The 19,484-nt window shown below is 52.2% G+C and overlaps 2 protein-coding genes across 2 annotated transcripts in view; one reads left to right on the top strand and one right to left on the bottom strand.

The window, feature by feature from the left end:
• The window catches only part of EXOC2 (exocyst complex component 2), a 517,534-nt gene extending 499,308 nt beyond the window's left edge, over nucleotides 1–18,226 (bottom strand). The window contains exon 1 of the mRNA XM_049823849.1: nucleotides 18,201–18,226. The gene's annotated coding sequence lies outside the window, so the exon portion shown is untranslated. The remainder of the gene's footprint in view (nucleotides 1–18,200) is intronic.
• Nucleotides 16,922–18,787, top strand: FOXC1 (forkhead box C1). The gene has a single exon (XM_049823850.1). It carries the CDS (start codon nucleotides 16,983–16,985, stop codon nucleotides 18,765–18,767), a length of 1,785 nt encoding a protein of 594 aa, XP_049679807.1. The 5' UTR covers nucleotides 16,922–16,982; the 3' UTR covers nucleotides 18,768–18,787.
• Nucleotides 18,788–19,484: the final 697 nt, after the last annotated feature.

Here is a 19,484-nt window from a genome sequence, read left to right as displayed (position 1 = left end):
TTTTTCCTCACCTCTTCACCTTCCGGCAGGGTTAGGCTCAAAAATAGGGTTGAAAACACCCCATCACGTAGGGTAGCACTTCCCTCTCATTACCTTGTTACCACTTTTAGCATATTCGTCTGGGTTTTACCCACTTTTAAACTTCCCAGGGCACGTCTGCACCACAGCAACTGCATGCAGGATAGGCCCGGCGGAGCTAACTTCAAATCACCTTACTTGAGAACTGATAGCAGCGTAAACACGGGAGCACAGGGCTCCCTACAGGCTGCAAAACCCGCTGGAGGAGCCGGCCCTGTGCACAAGCAGTCGGTGCCCGCAAGACCGTGGGCAAGCGCGAGGCTGGCTCGAGTTTGTTGACAGGAGTGGGAGTTGTTGCAGTGCCAACGTGCCCTTGTGTAACATCATTTTCACCGGCTCCCCCAGGACACCAGGCTTCCCACGAACTCGGTTTGTTTTTATTTCACAGAGAGATAATGCCACTTTATTGACATTCACCCCCTCTTTTCCTTTAAACATATAGGCCTGATTTGACTGTCGCTACGCTAAAATCAACACGCGGGCAAGTTTAAGTAAAGTTTAAGTAAGGACTGTGCTGCTGGCACTTTCCACAGTACCACACCCTCTTGCCTCTTCTTCCCATTCAGGTAACTAGTACTCTCCTGACTACACCTTTTTTATTTTTTTCCCCTTTTTCTTATGTTGCTAAGTATCTACTCAATCTAATCTTCTCCTCCACTTTGAATGGGACCAACCAGTTCTGCTTCCAGACATGGCCTGACCCACGGATAATATCTGGATTTGTGTGACCATGTCAGTTAAGGACAGTTTGTTTGTTTTTAGAGCCAGGAGAGTTAAACCTACCAGGGACAGGTTTATTCAGGTATAAATATACTTTGCACAGGTACAACATAGTCTCCCTCCCACATAGCAATGCAGGGGAGTTAAAGCAACACAACTGAAGCCAGTGCTGACCTTTTTTACATACGCACATCAAGCACGCGTGCCTTCTGCACGCACACACAAAACCGAGGTGAGCACACGTGGGACCTCTCTGTCACAGTCACGCAATGGTGGGCAACAATTCAATGCATCTTCTTACAGCTTGCAGACAACAGTAGCAATCTAAACGCAACTTGAACGAGGAACAGATTTACACAGACTTCCTCCACTCCTACCTTCTACCCAAATTAATGTTGGAGTAGATAAGGCTGGAGAGCATTTCCCTTCCCTTTTTTAAACCTTTCCTTAGTTTAAATGGTCTGACTCATCAGCAACACAAAGATGACAAAATGTCTATACCCCCCCCCCCCCCCCCCAAATATTTTGGCATGATTTTGCTATCAAATTAGGGTACTCAATCCATGCCAGTCGGGGGAAAAAAAAAAAAAAAGGCTTCTAGCACACTCATTGTATGTGATTAGGATTTGGGGAGGGTGCGGAGCATAACATCATCATAGGCAGAAAGTGAAAACAGCCAAAGGAAACGCCTACACTCTTCCTTTACAAAAGCTGCTTGTTGTGTCTGTCTGAACAATTGTTAAAAAACCTGGAGGGGAATTAGAAGGAAAAAGATAACTGACTTTATTAAGAGCAAAAGATTGATTGAGCAATTGATTGCACTTAATTGGAACTGTGCGAGCAAGGGAGAGGATTTCAGTTGTTTTTTTTTTTTCCTGGTCTCGCAGAAAGTCCTGCCACAGAACTGTACAGGCGGGAGACTGAGTTACTGAGCTCAGATTTGCTCTTTCTCCCAAGGCACTCCTTGCCTGGAAGCAGCTTTGAGAGCTGACCCCTTCCACAGCACTGCCAATCGCAATATTTGAGGCCTTAAAAAGGAGGAGGAACTTAAGTCACAAGGTTAAACTTCAGAGGTTGGTCTGTGCATGTGTTTCTTTCCAGAGCTTTTTTCCTTTGCTTCTGAGGTATGCTCACATTCGTAGGATGCTTTCCTCTGTAACAAAGGTCTAGAAACTTTTTAGGTATTTTTAAGAGAATGGCAAGATTATAATCTATTCATTTCAGGAGTGGAGTCCTTAAAAGAAAAAAGTTATCCAATTCATAATAATGAAATCTGGAAGACTTATATGACTAAACCTCACTACCAAAGGGACAGAGACAACACTGTTATGGGGTATACTTTCATGAAGCAGAGACTTTGTTTTCTGGAGTTATGCACATAATAATGAAGCTGCAGCACAAGAGAGAACTAGCTCAGAGTTTCACAATCCTTCTCCCCAAAACAATCCTCAAGGGGAAAACGATAATGTGCACGAACAGTTAAAGCAAAACCTGAGCTAACCCCTTTGAATGAACCAATTCCTGTTAATGTATTGTTATTACCTTACAATATATATTACCTTAATTTTCCTCTTAAGCAGCAGGAAGGACAGACATTCATACTGCACAGATAAGAGTGTGATTTCCAGGGAAAACAAAGGTTCCAGCAGTTAGGTTTGGATTTGCTTTGTTTAAAATCAAATTGCAAGACATGTGGGCCTCAGAGTTATCTAAACAGTACAGTCAGTACACAGACTCACAGAGTTATTGAGGTTGGAAGGGACCACGCCAACACAGCCTTCGTTTGCCTGTGTGATCACTTTACATTAATAAATATAAAGCCTTTTTGCCTGTGAAGGCAAGGAGTTGAACTGGATGGTCAGGATGCCCTGTGTATGGCTATGCTCTAGCTTCCCAGGTACTGGCAGCCGATATACCCTGTAGAGCTGCGCGCTCTGATGATGCATTTCACGTCCACTAATCTCATTTCCCTACTCTAAGCAAGAACAGTGGCTCTACCCGAGTACTTTCGGATGACCAAACTTGGTAAGAAAGCCAAACAAGAGAGAACACAGGAGCGATGTTGCAAGAGCAAATGGCCACTTTTACAGATTGAGGCAATAACGGACGGCCATAAAAACGGTGGAACTGGACAGCTGTCTTATGACCTTCTTCCTCACAAAAAGACGGAAAAAGCTGTCTTTTGTCCTTCCTCCCCACAAAAACAAACCCACCTGAAAGCAAAAAACATTAAAAGCAGCACCAGTTTCTCCACTACCCCTTCTAGTTTTCCAGCGTGAGCCAAGAGCCACATGGACACATCAAGAAGGCTAAGGAAATAAATAATGCCTTTTACAGTGAGGTTTTCCATACCAAGTTCCTTAGGACTGAGACACAAACCAAAGGAGGAAGAACCAGCATGGGCTCGTCTGTCTCCGTCAGACACAAACCTCCTGTGCCAGCTGCCACAGTTGCCGGTCTCCTACAGCCCTCCTACAAGCCTCTCCACAGTCACCCTCTTTTCTGCCCATCTGCCAGGAGTTACTACTTTCCCAGGTCTGCCAGCTCTGCTGCTCATACAAGCACTCCCTCATCCATTCCACTCAAAACAAGCCAGGTCAGCTAACACGGCTTGCCATATGGGGCTTTCCTAGCCAAGGTCATTGGGACTGAGGTGGGTTGGGAAACCGTGAGGTGAGCAATTCGACCAACAGACCCGAGAAGTCAGTAATCTCTGGCAGGAGGGCAGCGATCGGTGACAGGAAAAAAAAAATCGACCCTGGCAGCCAAGAGAGCCTGTGTCATTGAGCCTTTTCAGCCCTATTTGCACTGTGCCCACCCTGCGCAGGACCACTGGAGCAGTCATGCACACAGTTCTCCTCTTTTTTTGCAAACGGACACATCACTCTGCAGCTACAATTACCTGTAGCTAGTGCTCGTTAAGTGCTTTGAAGATTAAAAGTGCAGATACAAGTGTTAAATATTGTAATTATTCTTACTACATAACATTGCTGCACTGAAAGTAGGGAGGGGTTGTTTTTCCGTGTTTGTATGTGGGAATACCATGACAGCTGCTCCTTTCTGTAAGTGAATTGCTGCCAAGGACCTTGATAAGGGGTTGTGCTTGAAGGAAAAGGACCGAGTCTGGGAGTTTTCTTGGAGCGCTGCATACCACAGTGAAATTAAACCGTGCTCTTACCAGGCTTCCACTGTCAGAGCTTATTCCTATCCGTGCCGATTACCCCGAGCTGCCTCTGGCTCCAGGAGGAGCAGCAGTGACTCTCAGCAGCTTACCAGGGCTTGATCCTACAAGCAGCAGCCAGCAGCAAACGCACTCACCTGAGAGAGAACTCGGCTCAAACAAACAACTTACAAGCAGCCCCACAAGCATCAAATCCTGAAGCTCGTGTTTCTGCTTTATTCCACTCGCACTTGGGGCTTCAGGAGAGAGCTCTCCCTGAATAAGGCCAGGGCAGCCAGGGGTTTGGACTCTTCTTTCTATTAAGGACACCTTCTGACCTTCCAGCACCGCAAAAAGGCATGAGCCTGAACACAGTTTCCCTGTACATTGCGCTATTCCTTTGCGGCATCTGTCTGGCACTGCCGCTGCTGAGCCCACAGGGCTGGGGGAGTAGCCAGGGTAAAGAGCCCTGGGTTTACGCTATTCTTCTTTATTCTCAGCAACAGGTGAGAGGAGGAGGTTCTAAGAGCAGCGTCTAGTTCATTACCACCTCACCGCTGCTCCAAACTACGCCAGGAGCTGGGCTGGCACCTAGCTGGCTTTCTGTAGCCACGCACAAACAAGGCTGTTTTGAATTTGGGTCACATCGGAGGACAAAGCCACGAGTGACCGCTGCAGTTTGTGGCATGGCGTTAAGTGTATTTCTCCGCACCTCTGGGTACTGTGACACAGCACGTACAGCGAAGGGCTGTAGCATTGAATCAGGCAGCGCTTCTCTACGTGCACTGGGAGCTTGCCCGAGCTAAGGTTGAAAAGAAAGCCTATGATCTGCTGTTTCCATGTCTCATACTCTCCCTCCCCTGTCCTGCAACAGCCCTGACCAGCTTTGAGCCTCTCTGCACGAGGGGACAAGTAGGTCCCACACACCAAGAAGAAATGATGCTATGACCCGTCTCCTTCACATTTTCAGGCAGCTGCCGGGAGTGGATGGGAGCTAAGAAAGCCTGGGGAACACAACTCCTGCAAAGAGAGGTGATCATCACTCAGAAGGACCCACCTTGCCTCCCCTTTCTGCACTCTCACACACATAGACAGTCCCGAAGAGGAGAAGCCTCAAAAAGGGTGGGCTGTTCCCACCCAAATAGAAAATATTAAAGTGAAGTAAGCACCTGAAAACTTACCCTCTCAAAGAGGATGAGCAGAAGTACAGGCACCAGCTGCAGCTGATGGCATACGCTGGAGGCACGGGCAGGCACCAAACTGACAGGAGCCAGTCCAAGAGGTGTTTGAATACCTACAGCTTCCCCCCAACTGCTATGGGGCTTGAAGGCGCCTGACACCTCTCTGGGAATCCATGGCGCAAATCCACAGTCCCGTTCCAGCCCCACAGGAGCCCTTGTCTTAGTCTGAAACCCACCAACAGCAATAGCACTGAATTTGGGATCAGAGAGGTCATTTGCGGAAAGAGGCATGCTCTTGTCCCTTCAGTGTTTTGCACAGAAAGTACGTTTGTCTGTAGTCTTTCTAAAGGGGCGAGGAGGGCAGAAAAGTATTGGAAATACATAATCATTTTAGAGCATTTTCAAGCCCATTTAGTGGCATGGGACAAGGTAGAAAGGTAACAAAGGATGAAGGACTAGCAAGAAAGAAGCCTGGGTGTGTCACAGGGGAAGGGACAGGTTGTAGGGGGAAGTGTAGGAGGTGATGCACACAAGCTCACTAAATTGCAAGGCAAAACGTGGATTTTGTCCCCAAGCAAAACACCTCTGTACTGCTGTCAGGTCAAGTTAATAAAGACAGCTCTTTAGAGACTCTGCCATCTGTCTGTATTTCCTCTCTCACCAAGAGGAAAAATAATTAATAAGCAGCTTCTGTCTGGTAATCGGCAACTATTTGCATCATCATATATGGAGATGACAGTCTTCCTGATCATGAAACACACCTTCTCTTTAGCAGCAGAGCTTCTGCTCATCCAGCCCGGTACGTAGCTGCCACCTACAACTGCTACACACGACTTCGAAGCAGCCCCTTTCAGAAGGGGCTGAAGGTGGGCAGCACCCACCGTACAGGCTATAAAGCAAAACTCACTGAGGTTTCCAAAGTCTCTGGCTGGGAGCGCAACAGCCAAGCTCCAGTATTTGCAACAGAATATCAGTGTTTCTGGTGAGATGCAAGTTTTCAGTGAATTCAGTAACTAATAGCACAACTTCCTTTGTTTACTACGAAGAGGACACGAGAAAATTAAGCTAATCTGGTGCCAGTCCAAGTCACTGCTAAAAACACTTTTGACAAAAGCTGACCTCTTTGCTCCTGAATAAATATTAGCAATTTGTTTGCGCATTGTTCAGCCAGTTTTGTAGACAGGCAAGGAAAAATGAGCAAAGAACTCATTTGGTCATTTTTTTTCCCACCAATTGTCAAATAAATTATTCACAAATACAAGCTTCCATCATTCATTTAGCACTAGACTAAACACTTTCTACTAAACTTAGTTTTCAGCATCATATTTCAGTTTACAGTTACATTTTTCCCTGGGCAAAGCGAGCCAGTCATTAGGCAGCTCTCATAGGTTTCTACTAAACATGCTTGATTAAGTCTTTTAAGAAGGAGGAGGTGGAGGAAATTGTGCTTTAAAGTCAATGGGAACATTTCCATTCACTTCAATGGGAAATGCACTGGAAGAGATAACATTATTTTGAAGAGTTAACAAGCATATTTAACTCTAAAAAAACCCCAAACAAACCCTATGCCACCATTGCACACTGCACTTTGCGATGGACAGCTTTCAAACTGAGCAGAGTAAGAAACCCATCTTAATGCTGGAACTGCCCAAAGCAGCAGTTTTCCCTATCCCCATCCCCCCCACGGTGCTATCTGGCACATAATATACATACATGAAATCTAGCAGCAGCATCCAAGCTCTAGTCCTGCTTACTCTCCAGTGACTTAACTTCTGTGAGTTCATTCACCATAGCGGTGCTGAGCTGGCACAGGTGCTCACCTTTAATTTCTCCAAGCCAGAGCCACAGCTGATGCAATTCAGCTTAATGACTTGAGGATCTGACCTCATTTGAAAGGGAAAGCAGAATATGAAAAGAAAAATTAAAAAAAAAAAAAAGAAATTAAAACATGAATTTCAAACCTGAAGTCAAACATGAATTTCTGAACTGATTTACTGCATGCCACGCAGCCGTGCAAGGTCAGGATGACACACGTGCAAGCAGACCTCTGAGACAAAATAACTGCATGAAAGTGCTACATTTGGAATTTCTATGGGTAGGCAAATTGAAAAACAGGCACACCTCAAGAGCACACCCTTGCTGCAGGTCAGCAAGAAAACTCCGTGTCATCTTTTTCTTCAAAGAGGTTTAGACAGTTGCTGCCGTTCCCCTAAATTTAGAAGAAAGAGGGACACAATGTACTGTTCAGTCTATGCAAATCCATGATGAACACCGAGTGCAACACCTGTGTTCACCTCTGCAGAGAATGATAGTTTTAATCAAGTGGTTACCATAAGCCCTTCTCTTCTAAAGGAAATGGTCTATTTTATCCCCAGTTCAATTGCTTCCAGCTGAATCCTTGAAGAGTCTCCCCCAAGAAAATTATGCTTATTCATTATTAGCACATCAGCTCGAGATCCTGGGCACAGTCAGGAGCTAGACAGCGTACTAACACATAACAGGAGGCAGTCCTTACCCTGCCGAGATTACAATCTCAAAAGTCATAGGTGGAAAAAAAAAGAAAAAAAACCTAAACAAAATAGACAAACAGGCTCAGCAAATGTTGAAAGCTAGAGGTGTGGTGGAGGGCTCGCATTCCTTCCCTTATTCAGTGTGTAGATGCAAGACAAGCCCAGGCTCTGGAGGGAAATAGATGCGGGGAGAGACACGAGGCTCTTCCCATGGCCCAGGGAGGCCATCCCTGTCCGCTGCAACCTCCTTTCACAGAGCTCTCTTCTGACCAGAAAAGTTGTTTCAGTTGTAGCTGTGCCCATGGTGAATATTCAGGCCAGCACAGCTAGATGTAGCTTTCAGTCTCACATCTCCTTCTTCACTCAGCACACTTGGCAGGTTGAGCTCAGGGCTTTCAAAAGGACCAGTGTTTGGAAGTCTCGCTGTCTGCATTTTTGTCCTCCAGAACCTGTGCGTTAGACCTTCAGGCTCAAGGCCTGAGTAACAGGGAGAGAGGCAAAGGCAAAAAAACCCGACACGACTACTGCCAAAACGTGTCACCTCAAGTCACTCCATCCAAAACCCATGAGGCTCTGGCCGGAGTCGAGATCCATAAAATACAGAGATACGTGGTGCGGCGCTGATAAGGACCTTCCTTTCAAATTTATCCCAAAGCTCAAGACATTATCTGTTAGATCAGCCCCTGCGGGTACTTAGACGCCACTCTGCCTACTTTTTGGATCCCATTGGGATTTAGGCTGAAAACAGGTGCCAAGATGCTCTGACTCAGGCGGTTGCGGGCATGCCCAGCAGCAGAGCTACCGGTGCCCGGGCAACTCGCAGGTAAAAGTCGAAGGCACCGACCGAGGCTGGATGCCTTCACGGTTAGACGGTTGCTCAGCGTGGGGCAAAGGGGCGTTGCTGTGATTTTGGGCTACGCGGTCTGAAATCCACTTACGCCCTGTCGCAAGTGTCAAAGTCCCCCTCCGAAGCTGGCCCTTATAAAAGCCATCCACGTTTCCTCCACGCTGTTCTCTCCACTTAATTTAAGTGCACCTAATCAGGAAATCTACCTCATTGGAATATCTCTGTTAAAAATCAGGGATGCTTACTAACAATGACTGCATCTTGATCGGGATGGTAATATCACTTAATTGGGATGCCTTCAGGTATCTTAGTGGTTTGGGTTTTTTATGTCTCAAGCTCAAGCTAGTCTTGTCTGTCTGCTCCTCATAAAACAGCTTTCAGTTCCTCCTTAGTAATGATACAGGCAAACGATGATGTAAGTTACTTTAACATTTTTTGCTGCTGGCTGTTAGTTGGTGTGGGAGGGGCAAATTACCCGTTTCTGTGGGTGTTCTTGCCACAGGGACGGTTACGGTAGCTTCAGTCTCCATCCCATGCAAACCCTCCCTCTACCTCCGCGGGCCTCCCCGTCACGCCGGGAGCGTGCTGCAGCTCTCCAGAAGGCTCCAGTGCATAGGGAAATGCTGTTCTCTGCCACCCGGCAAGCCCGTCTACACTGGGGGAAGCTACCAACCAAAGTGTCCTACCACGAGTGTTCCGGTCGTAACTTACTGTTTCAACGTTTGCAGCGTCCGCAACTCTTGAGAGGAAAAAGTGTGTATTAAAGGAAAGCTGTATGTCTGCCTATCTGCCCAACCAACGACGCTTGCACCCTACAGTTATTGTACATGTGCGATTATTTTTGAATGTAAGCCTCAGCTAAGAATCTCTGGTTCTATTTTAGGGGTAATCAAGTTAAACAGAAAACTTAGATAATTTTTTAAAATAATCTATCGAGTGGCTTTTCCTTCACGCTACGCCATCTTAAAAGCCCCGCAGTTGTATTTATCAAGTGAAGCAGCTCTAAGTAGATCATCTAGCACTGGATATAGGCTTGCAATCTCTCCTGCTTTGCAAAATAGGAGAATTGACCTTGTTTGGCTTGGCTGATGCCATCCTCGCACACAAACATTAGCCACGTTGCCATCGCAGCTGGCCAGCCGGTCTTGCTGGGACAGGAATTGGGGCGTGAGCTGGCAGGCAGCGTGCCAGAGCCACACGTCCAACGTGCAGTGGTCGAGCGAAGGGGGATCTAATGCCACCTGCACAAAAAAAGAACGACCGAAAGCTTCGCTTTTCTTTGGTTTCTGAGAACAAAGAACTCTGGCGGAGGGGACATTGAAATACATACTGCCAGAGCTCTTTTCTGCTTCAGTGCAAATCTTCTGTTTCAAATCATGCCTACCAGCCTGTTTATAGATTTGCAGAAATGGTACTGCACGTGGCCTTCTGGAGGCAGGAGAGAGAGGGAAAGAATTGGAAACTGCAGAGATAACGCACTCAGGAACCGAGCGATGACTTCTTTTGCCTTTAAATGGTACACCGCTTGGTTTTGAGGACCAGAAAGAGGGGCTTGCCTGGGGTCACAGCCCATGGGACTCCTGCAGCTGCAACTTCCATGTGTTTGTTGCACGGGGCGCGTTTAAAATTCCCCCTCTTAACGTGCATTCCCCGTGTTTTATGGAAAATAACAGATACATCTTGAGGGCTCTACTTTTTAAACTATTCTTCCACCTCTTTTTATTATACTTTCCTTTTTGCAGAGTGAGACATTGTTTTCTGTATGTAAACAACTATAATGGGTTACTTCCAGCAGCGCGCAAATAACTGTGCAAAGAGAGCATTTGTGGCTTCATAAAAGCGCGTATGCAGATATCTAAGTTTTATTACTTGTATTACCATAGCTCCTAGGAGCCTTAAAGGAGACTGGTTCTTTGGTGCGATTGTACTTAATACCCATAAATGCCTTGTAAAACTCTGAAAACCATGCATGCATCTAGTTATGCATATATATTAGCGTGTGTCCGTGTATACGTGTGCGCGCGTACACTTACACGTCTCTGTAACCGCTCAACTGTGCGAAGGCATCTGCCTCTGGATTTACCAGCCAGTTTTACGAAGCCGTTCTTCGGAGGCCCGAACGCGCCAGTAATTAGACAGCAAGGGGGAGGTTAAAAAACAGAAGTACTTTTCCTGGAAACCAACACTTTTTCATTCGCGACTTTTATTGGCAAACCTGGCAACCAGTAAAGACTTTCCTTGGCAGAGCGAGGAGAATAAAGGCCTCGGCGGGGCTGGCACTGCTCGCCTCCACCAACGAGCTGCTCCTGCCCCAAAAAAGCCGGCGGGAAGGGGTTGCGGGGGGTGGGTGGGGGGGTGACTTTAAATCCCTTTTCCCCCCGCGGCGTGGGCAAGGGGAGAGCGCGGCCGTTCCGCGGGGAAGCCGCCGTGCGTGGGCAGGGCGCCGGCAGGTGCCCGGCGGACCGCACCGCACCGCACCGCACCGCACCGGATCGGACCCGACCGGCGGCTCGGGGAGGGCCGCGGAGCGGCGGGACCCCCCCGGAGGGGGCGGCAGTGGCGGGGGCGGCCCGGGAGGGGGCGCCCGCGGCCCGCGCAGCGCCCGGCCGCCGCGCAGGTGGCAGCCGGCCGCGGGTGCGGAGCGGTGCGGAGCCCGGGGAGGCATCGCCGCCCCTTCCCCGGGGAGCGAGGTTGCGGCTTCCCTTGCTTGAAGGCCTGGAGGGGCGGCCTTCCCCCCCCCCCCCCCCTACCACCCCCAACTCGCCCCCGCGGAGCTCTCCGCGGAGGGCGGGGGGGGTTCGGCTGCCCCCCGCCAAGGGCCGCCCGCAGCGGGGCAGCGCCCGGTCGCGGCTCTCGGCGGGGCCGCCCCCCCCCCCCCGGCCCCGCCGCCTCCCCCCCGCCCCCCCCCCCCAGCTCTGCCGCCCGGCCGCCCGAAAAACCTCTCAGCCCTCCAAAACGAGTGTGCAAAAGGCAGGGAATAACGTATCCAGGGGCTGATCTCTATCTGCTACCTAATGACTTGCCAAGTACTTATCACTTCCCAGACTAGGAACTGTCGCTTCATTCTAATGTAAATAAAGCCTTTATACAAATAAGTCTCTCCCTCTCTCTCCCCTCCCGTCTGCTAAGGCAATAGGTGGAGATGGAGCAGGACAGGGCTGCAAAGGTTCACGCTCCCAGCTTCGTTGCTCCGTGCGTGTTTTCATTTCTACGAATCCAGAGAATCCAATGGATTCAGCCCCCCTCCGCCCTCGCTGCCCCTCCCAGAGAAAGGAAGGAAATAAGGGAGGAAAAGGAACACAAAAGGGACAAGGGACCTTGGAAAGTAAAAGAAAAAGGAAAAAAAAAAAAAAATTTCCATGTCTGGCTATCTTCTTGTCGGTTCAGGAGTGACTTTTTAACACCCCCAACCCCCCAGATGTTAGTATTTTACTGTGAGATGCCAAATCTAGAGAAGCTACCAAATTAAAGGTTTCTTACGCGCTTGCGGGTTTGGTTTTTTTTTTCTGTGTGAGTATGTGTGTGTGATAGTACTCTACCTGAATAGCAGAAACACCACAAGTAGTTTCCCACAGCCTGGTTTTCTGGTTTTATTCCTAGTGCCGCGACAACTCTGGGACGCAACCTGTGTCACAGAGACGAATTATGTGTGGGACCGCGATAATTATCGTGGGAAGATGAAACGCGCGGGCTTTATGGTCTCGCTTCTGCGTTGTAAATTAAGTGCAAATTTCGCTTTTAGACACCGAACGTGAAAGCGAGGCATTTCTCTTGCGAATTACACGAAGCCGATGACCGCTGCCGCATTTACTGCAAAGGATAATTTCTTTCTCATTCAAGAACGACAGCCTAAAAGATGCCGGGGGGAACGGAGCGCTCATTTTCGCATTAAGTTGTGTTATTTATGTCTTAAGATAAAAGACGCCCTGGATTGGAAAACTACCTCCGCTTATTTATGGAATTGTTAACCCACGTTAATAAAATAACAATCACGCCTGTTTGCTTAACTGAGTGCCACGCAAACAGCCCTTGCACTTAGAGCTCGGCTTAATTGCACAGGCTGAGATGGCAGAGGACGGCAGGGAGGCAGGGAGAGAGGGGAGGGATGGCTGTCACCTATGTCCAGCGGCTATAAACAGAGAGGGCACTTACGGCACAATAGATTTTTCTACTGGCGAAGCACAGATTTGATACGATCACTTCCCTCCCTGCCCCCCGAAAGGATGTCAGCGGTTTTCTCCCGCGGTGTCGCCCGCTGGTTAAGGAACATGGAAAGCTGCATCCTGAGATGCAAAGAGCCGGGCTGGGTGGCTGGTTTCGGAGTTACAGGGATACTGCTGTGATGTTGGAGCCAAAAGAAAGGGAGAGAAGCGAAGCTCTGACTACGTCTAAACATAAACAGCCCGGGGCTGGAAAGCAGTTCACCTCCAGGTCTTAGAGGAGAGGAGAGAAGAGGACAACCCCCAGCGAACTGTTTGGGTCCACCTGGGCTTTGCCCAGGTCAAATGGTAGCCCCTCCGCCTCCCGCTCCGATGTCATCTTTCTTTCTGACATCTCCGTAAATAGGGTCGCAAATGACCACACACGCGAAGCCTCGGAGGCTCTGCAAGAAAAGCTCGGCTCCCCCGGCCCGGGGCCGCCCGTCGGGGCTCCCGGCCCGCCGCCGCCCGCTCTTGGGGGCGGAGGCGGCCCCGGCCGTGCCCGCTGCCCGGTTGCCGGGCCGGGGCCGGGGCCGGGGGCGCGGGGGGGGCACACGGGGGCCGGGGCCGGGGCCGCCCCGCTTGGTTTCTGCGGCAGACCCAGGCGGTGCAACCCCGAGCGTGGCTCTCCCAGCCGGAGGCCGGGCTGGATCCCGGGGCAAAGGCAGGGCGCCGGGGAAAAGCAGCTCGGTAGTGCGGCCGGGTGGGTGAAACCCAGGCGCCGGGGACTTTCTGGGTGGTATGCCACCGCACGGCGGGGAAAGCCCATCTTTCTGCCTCCCTAAACCCCTTGTTTCCCCCCAACACGCGCGCGCACAACCCCCAAATGGCTCGGTGAACCTTCACAATGGTGACTTTGTGCCTCGACTAGAGAAACCAGAGTCCTGCTGGTTTGAGGTATGTAACTTAACACACGTTAGTTGCGTCAGTTCGCAATTATAGCATCAGAGTGGCTATTGCAAAATCTATTAGATGCAAAATACAGCGGATTAATGCCCCCCCCCCCCCCCGCCCTTCCCTCTGCTGAAACTCCTCGGTGTTACTCCAGCCTCTGCCTGAGAAACAGCTTCGCTACCGTGAACGTTGTCCGCATAAAATGAAAAAGTCAGTAAAGGGTCCGGCTCTCAGAGCGGCACGTTACGGCCGCTCATGGGAGCCAGCGGGAAGCCCATGGAAATTGTTTTTAACGGCAGGTAATACCGTGGGAAAACCGGATGACCTGGGCTGCATGGAAACGTGCTAAAATGCCCCTTTTCTTTTCTTTTCTTTTTCTTTTCTTTCTTTCTTTCTTTTCTTTTTTTTTTTTCCCCCCAGCAAAGCAAGAAAGAGTTTTTGAAAATATAAAGCGTTGGAATTGACATCTAGTCCAGAGCTTGCACATTTATTAATTCTGCCGTGGTGGGAGGAAAGGGGAAAACGTGTAATTAGGCAGGAGCAGGTGAAAGATTCCAGACGATGAAATACAACAGGCTAAACGGGATAATGTATTCACCATTAAAGGACTGACATTTATTACCAAAAGGAGACCCGTTATGTTTGAATATGAAAAGCAGCAGATATTAGGCTATATAAATTACCTCCTTCCCATCACTTGCATCTCATTTAAAATACTTTTTTTTTTTTAAAGAACCAACGGATTGGCGTTTCAGAGGAAAAGCCATACCTGCTAAAATACCACCAAGCAAATGATGCGCCTTTAACACGCTCCAAAGACACGCTCCCCAAAGCGATCGATCACAGTACAAAGTGGGGAAAGGGGGTTTGAAATCAGTGAAGCCAAAAGGGGCTTTTGACGTATTTGTAGTGTCGCAAGATCAGGGTGGGTAATTCGTCTCACAAACACACACACACGTCTTTCCCGTACAAATTCCACGTCTTAAAATAGATGTCAGCTTGTTCCTTTCAACTGATCTATTATTAACGCTAATGAAGTTTCAGACGTATAGGCTACGAAGTGAATGAAGAGCACGGGCTTGTATTTCGATTATCTGAAGTACTGGTAAAATGTACTAGTGTGCAAATACGTATACGAATCTCCCCGTGTCTGAAGTACGAAAAGTAAATCTTCATTCTTAAAACGTAACAGCAAATTAAAAGGAAAATTTGAAAAATAAATATCCAAGCTCTCGCTCTCTGCTCCCTTTGAGCTCCCGTTAAAGTGTTATTCTGATTAGAGCCCAAACAGTCTTTCAGAAATATAGACAAAGGCAACAGCAACGCGAAGCAAATCTTCATAGCAGAACCGGCCAAACGGTTTAAGGAACGTTCATTTTATTGTACTTTTTTTTTTTTTTTCCTTTTGACACACCTGACATACCACGGAGTCCACTCTGAAGAAGATTAGGAACAAAAGTATGCCCTCTCGGTCTGAGCTAAATGAATAAATCAAGCAAGGACCCGCTTGCCGTCTCACCTCCCGTAAGGTCTGTAAAGATTACCTGCAGGAGCGAGCTCAAGACCCCGCACAAAGGCAAGCGCCCGTGTTTATAAACAGCAGAGCCAGCGGGCGCTTGATTTGCAGACGGAGAGAGGCAAGCCCTCGGTGGCCGATTAATAAAAAGGAGCTTTTGGAGGACTCGTCAAAACCTTGTCAACCGGAGGAATGCAATCTCTTCAGAAGGCTGCAGGCAGGGTGGTGCTGGTGGGGCAGGGGCATCCCACCCCACGCACCCCCCCCACCCAGCCCTTCCACACACACGCACACACACACGTACACACTTTCCCCTCCGTCCCCGCGGGTGTGGGGGGGGGGAGTGGAAGGCAGGCGGGGGGAGGCAGGACCTCCTGGCCGGGGAGGGCAGGGAGCGAGCCGGCACACCGGCGGGGAGCCGGCACACCGGCGGGGAGCCCGCCCGCCGCCACGGGCGGCAGCCGGGAGGGAAGGGGAGGCGAGGGCCCGACGGGGGCGTGCGGAGAAGAAAGCAGACCAAGGACGAAAAAAAAACAAAAAAAAAAAAAAAAAAAGAAGAAAGGAAAAAAAAAAAAGTGGGGGAGAAACACGCGTGGCGGAGCGCGGGGTGCGCGCGTGGGTGGGAAGAGCTCAGGGGAGCATATACATACATACACACACAGTGGTGTAGGCATGCACACGGGGCGCGTGTGCTGGGGTGACCGCGCACGTAAGGACGCGGGTGGGTGCGGGGGGGGGGGGGGGGGGGGAGGGAGGGCTCGCGCGGGCCGGCGCGCAAAATGCGCGGGCGCGGGAGGGTCCCCGCGGGTGCGCAGCGGCCCGCGGCTCCGCGGCGCTCGAGGCGTCCGCGTGTGCCGGCGAGCGTGTGTGGCCGGTCCCCGAGAGCTGCAACTCCCAGGGCTGCTGCGGGGATTTTTTTTTTTTTTCCCCTTTTTTACTCTCCCTCTTTTTTTTTTTTTTTTTTTTTTTCTCTCGCTCGCTCCTTTTTTTTTTTTTTCCCTCCTCATTCAGAGCCCCGGGTGTCTCCCAGCCCTCATTGGCCGCCCCGGCTCGGCGGGGCGGAGCTGGGCCGCCTGCAAAAGGAGGAAAAGAAAAAAAAAAAGAGAGGAAAAAAAAAAAAAAAAAGGAGACCGAGAGAGGAGAGGGAGGAAAAAAAAAAGGAGAAAACTGTAAGTGCGTAAAAAAGTTCTCGCCGTGGTGACGGATGCTCAAAAGTTCAGGAGTTTTTCCGATGCTTCCCAAAGCAGCCTGCGACCGAAAAAGAGACTGAAAAAAAGCGAGAGGGAGAGAGAGAGGGAGACTTTGCACTGGGAGATCGGGAAGGTGGATTTTTTTCTTCTTCTGCTCGCTCAAAAAAAGCCAACAAAACACATCCCTCTACTTTTGTCCCTCCTTTGCAGACAACTTGTTGCAGATCCCCGTGGAACAAGGAACTGGGAGCGTGGGAGCCTCTTTGCAAAGGTTTTATTTTCTTAATACTCTTTCTGCGTTTGGAAGCTGCTTTCTCCGTTGCGATTACTTTTTTTTTCTCCCCCTCCCCCGTTTTCTTTTTAAAAACATTTTTTCGCCTTTTTCACCCCCCTCCTTTTTTCCCCCTTTTTTGACTTTTTTTTTTGTTTTTTTTGTTTTCCCTCCCCCCCCTCCGCGCGGAGTGCGGGAGCTCGCCGGTGGGCTTTCCCGGGCGAAGAAGAGGAGACCTTCGGCGCTGCCGTCGTTATTCTTCCTCCCTTTTTCCGCGCTCCGCCGGGGGGGTGGGGGGGTGGGGGTTCTCCCGGCCGCCCGGTCCAGCTCGGTCCGCGGAGCGGCGGAGGGGTGGAGGGGGAAGGGACGCGCTGTTTGGTCCGGCGGGGAGGGTGGGGGAAAGCTGACGGGAGGACATGCAGGCTCGCTACTCCGTGTCCAGTCCCAACTCCCTGGGAGTGGTGCCGTACCTCGGCGGAGAGCAGAGCTACTACCGCGCCGCCGCGGCGGCGGCCGGCGGGGGCTACACGGCCATGCCGGCCCCGATGAGCATGTACTCCCACCCGGCCCACGAGCAGTACCCGGCCGGCATGGCCCGCGCCTACGGGCCCTACACGCCGCCGCCGCAGCCCAAGGATATGGTGAAGCCGCCCTACAGCTACATCGCCCTCATCACCATGGCCATCCAGAACGCGCCCGATAAGAAGATCACCTTGAACGGGATCTACCAGTTCATCATGGAGCGGTTCCCTTTCTACCGGGACAACAAGCAGGGCTGGCAGAACAGCATCCGCCACAACCTCTCCCTCAACGAGTGCTTCGTCAAGGTGCCCCGCGACGACAAGAAGCCCGGCAAGGGCAGCTACTGGACCCTCGACCCCGACTCCTACAACATGTTCGAGAACGGCAGCTTCCTCCGCCGCCGCCGCCGCTTCAAGAAGAAGGACGCCGTCAAGGACAAGGAGGAGAAGGACCGCCTGCACCTCAAGGACCATGCCCCGCCGCGCCCGCCGCCGCCCTCCGCCGCCGCCGCCGCCGCCGCCGAGCCCGAGGGCGGCCCCGCCGGGGGCAGCGCCGCGCCGCCGCCGCCGCCGCCCGTCCGCATCCAGGACATCAAGACGGAGAACGGCACGGCCTCCCCGCCGCAGGCCGTGTCCCCCCCCGGCGCCGCGCCGCCGCTCGGCGCCGTGCCCAAGATCGAGAGCCCCGACAGCAGCAGCAGCCTCTCCAGCGGCGGCAGCCCCCGCAGCACCCTCCCCTCCAGCCGCTCCCTCAGCCTGGAGGCCCCGGAGCAGCCGCCGCCGCCGCCGCCGCCGCCGCCGCCGCCGCCGCCGCCCCCGCCGCCGCCCCACCACCACGGCCCGGGCTTCAGCGTGGACAACATCATGACCTCGCTGCGGGGCTCGCCGCAGGCCGCCGAGCTGGGCGCCGGCCTCCTGGCCCCCGCCGCCGCCGCCCCGCGCACCGGCATCCCGCCCGCCCTCTCCCTCGGCGGCTACTCGCCGGGCCACAGCTCCGTCTACGGCTCGCCCTGCGGCCAGGCGGCCGCCGGCGCCGCCGCCGGCACCTACCACTGCAACATGCAGGCCATGAGCCTCTACGCGGCGGCGGGCGGCGCCGACCGACCCGGCCACCTGCCCGCCGCCGCCGCCGCCGCCGCCAGCCCCGCCGAGGACCCGCTGCCCGACTACGCCATGCCCGCGGGCGGCGGCGGCGGCGGCGGCGGGGGCGGCGGGGCGGGGGGCGGCGGCGGCGGCGGGGCGCTGGGGCACGGCGGGCTGGGCGGCGCGGCGGGCGGCCACCAGGAGGGGCACCACCCGCACCCGCACCCGCACCAGGGCCGCCTGGCCTCCTGGTACCTCAACCAGGCGGCGGCGGCGGCGGCGGCGGCGGCGGCGGCGGCGGGGGAGCTGGGCCCGCTGGCGGGCGCGGCGGGCTACGCGGGGCCGCAGCAGGGCTTCGCCGCCGGCCCGCGGGAGGTCTTCGAGGCGCCGCGGCTGGGCCTCAGCGCCTCGCCGGGCGGCGGCGGCGGCGGCGGCGGCGGCGGTGGCGGCGGCGGCGGCGGCGGCGGCGGCGGCGGCGGCGGGGCGGGGGGCGGCGGCGGGGCGGGGGGCGGCGGCAGCTGTCAGATGGCCTTCCCCGGCAGCCAGCCGCTCTACCGCACCTCCGGGGCCTTCGTCTACGACTGCGGCAAGTTCTGAGCGCGCCCCGCCGCGGGGAGACCGCGGGGAGGAGACCGCGCCGCGCCGCGCCGCACCGCGCCGCGCAGCGCCGCGCAGCACCGCACCGCACCGCACCGCACCGCGCCGCGCCGCGCCGCGCCGCCGGCCCCCGCCGCGCCCGCGGAGGGAAGCGGGCGCACGCGAAAAGCTTTTGTACAGAGACAGCCCCAAAGCATGTCTTGGTTTGTTAAAGGACAGTGTTACTCCAATAACACGTAAGTTTTTCGGTTTTTTGGTTTTGTTTTGGGTTTTTTTTTTTTTTTAACTGCTTTCAGAAATACTTTGTCCCGTCCCCCACCCCTATCTCTTCCCCATCCCTTAAGGTATTGGCATGCCCCGTGTTTAAAAGGGGGCGAAAAGTCCAGCGTAGAGTACCAGCTCCTTTTTTTTTTTTTTTTTTTTTCTCCCCCCCCCCCCTTCCTCTTTTACAAGGACTTGTTTTAAAATGTAAATTGCGACATAGTAATTTATTTTTAATTTGTAGTTGGATGTTGCGGACCAAACGCCAGAAAGTGTTTCCCCCTTCCCTGAAAAGTGACGTTAAAATTGACTGAAACGCTGATTTTTTTCACTATATATAAAAAGGGAAACTGTATTAATCTTATTCTATCAATATTTTTCTTTTTTTTTTGTTGAAAATATTCTGAAGGTATTGCATTGTTTGTTTATTAATAAATTACCATTCAGTTGGAATGA

This window comes from Accipiter gentilis, chromosome 20 (genome assembly GCF_929443795.1).
Source record: "Accipiter gentilis chromosome 20, bAccGen1.1, whole genome shotgun sequence".
Lineage (NCBI taxonomy): Eukaryota > Metazoa > Chordata > Aves > Accipitriformes > Accipitridae > Astur > Astur gentilis.
Note: the sequence above shows the minus strand (reverse complement) of the source record. Positions and strands in the feature narration are given on the sequence as shown.